Raw genomic sequence first — 1,793 nt, 5'->3', positions numbered from 1 at the left:
ACACATGTTTAACCAAACAAAACAATTTTAAAACATACTAAAATCCCTAGCTATTTAATACCTATTTAATACTGACTCAAAAGTGTTTAATTTAATTACATAAACTTTGACTTATATTTGAAATGAAATAAAATACATAAAAAAATAACTTTCTCGAGAAGTCTTTGAAAAAGAAGTGAACTAAATGTCCTTACAATATTCTAAATTGAAATCTCGTACCTGTGCGAATAGATCCCATATCCAAACAAATAGTAACACCCAAGTACCAATTCTTCCTCCTAACAATATTTAAAAATATATATAACAACAATATTAAAATCTTTTCTGAATACCTCAAACATTCCCTTTAACCCATTGGTACATAGTTAGGGCACTTTTCACGAAGCTCCCTCCCGGGAGTGGGGATGATGTGTCGTGAGATTCTTGGCAACAGGCTGTCAGAATCTTTTGTCAATATATCACGATCGAGGGAACACTGAAAGATGCCACTCCGTGTACAAAATAGAAAGGCTCGAAATTTACTGCGAGTTACTGCGAGACATGATATGAGATAAAATTATTGGTACAATTGATGAAGGTAAAAGAAACGATAGTTAAATAGTGACCGGAATTTCAACGGTGGATGAGAGTCGGGCACCCAGTGATTTGTGACATTCGAACGCAGAGATATTGCCTGCCGTACTTAGTATGTAATTCAGACTTTTCACAAGTTCCAGAAGAATTCATCCTGCTCGGCCTCCTGCCACGTCGGAATGGCGTTCAAGCCCAACGCCTCATCAATCGACGGGAATTTCTCCAAATTCAGGCAGTTACTGCCACCAAACAGACCTTCATACAACGCCATGCTCGACTCCCCGGATATCTTCTGGCTACTATCGGTGTCTAAAACCTTTTCTGAAACCAAAGATGACCGCGATGGGTATTCGGGCTCCTCCCTGACCTTGTCATTGCTTTTCTCATTGTTATTCTGTGGAGCGCACGAAGTCGCACTCGAATTCGAAGGGAGTTCTTCCCGCGCATATCTAACGGCGGCGAGCTGAATTTGCCGACGGGAAAGAGAAAACGCTGACGGAATGGCGGGCACAGAACCAGGGAAGTTGAATTTAGCGTTGGGGCCTCTCAGGCAATAAACTGCGGCGTCGTAAGCGCGGGCGGCTTGCTCGGCGGTTTTGTAGGAACCGAGCCATATCTTCGTTCTGCTCTTGGGCATCCGGATTTCGGACCCCCAACTGCCCCATTTTCGCATTCGAATTCCCCTAAATTGGTGGCGCATATGTCCGCAATCTCGGTGTGCTAGGTTATCCTCGGCAGCTTTATCCATATGGTAACGCAAAATCTCACTGAATAACCGTTAACGATGTCTAAAGCGTAGCGGTGGAATGACTTGATTGAACTACTGTGAAACCTGAATGGAGTCTGTATATAGTTATGTGAATCCGTATCGAAAGCGCGGATTTTAGGGAGGTCGTTTGTCGAAGAGACAAAGGCATTAGAGGAGACGTGCCAATTAAGGAATTGTGTATTGTTCTTCCAATACAAGAGAGTCCAGGAGAGAAGGTTAACCTGTTGACAGAGGGTTTTCCCTGTGTAGAAACTGTGTAGAAACTGGTCTCCATAGATAGGAGTGAACGTGTTGAAGGTTTTCCCTGTGTAGAAACTGGTCTCCATACATACGAGTGAACATGTTGTTTGCTTCTAGAAAAAGTGAAGTAGGCCCCATTTTTTGTCTTCTTCCGTAAGATAATAGCTTACTTTAAAGAGTTCATAAATTAATGCAGAAAATAATGGAAATT

The 1,793-nt window shown here is 42.1% G+C and overlaps 1 protein-coding gene across 1 annotated transcript; it reads right to left on the bottom strand.

Annotated features, from left to right (window-relative positions):
* Positions 1-703: 703 nt before the first annotated feature.
* Positions 704-1,273, bottom strand: LOC149176230 (ethylene-responsive transcription factor ERF018-like). Its single transcript, XM_089421388.1, has one exon. The coding sequence runs from the start codon at positions 1,271-1,273 to the stop codon at positions 704-706; it is 570 nt and encodes a 189-aa protein (XP_089277514.1).
* Positions 1,274-1,793: the final 520 nt, after the last annotated feature.

The sequence above is a fragment of the Pinus tabuliformis genome, chromosome 4_1, assembly GCF_031772625.1.
Source record: "Pinus tabuliformis cultivar Carrire ecotype Pingquan chromosome 4_1, CPIR1, whole genome shotgun sequence".
NCBI lineage: Eukaryota > Viridiplantae > Streptophyta > Pinopsida > Pinales > Pinaceae > Pinus > Pinus tabuliformis.
The sequence above is the reverse complement of the archived record's forward strand: the minus strand, read 5'-3'. Positions and strand labels throughout refer to the sequence as shown.

What these genes read in the sequence shown, in the direction of transcription:
- LOC149176230 (XM_089421388.1), bottom strand. Translation starts at nt 1,273, where the DNA reads ATGCGCCACCAATTTAGGGGAATTCGAATGCGAAAATGGGGCAGTTGG.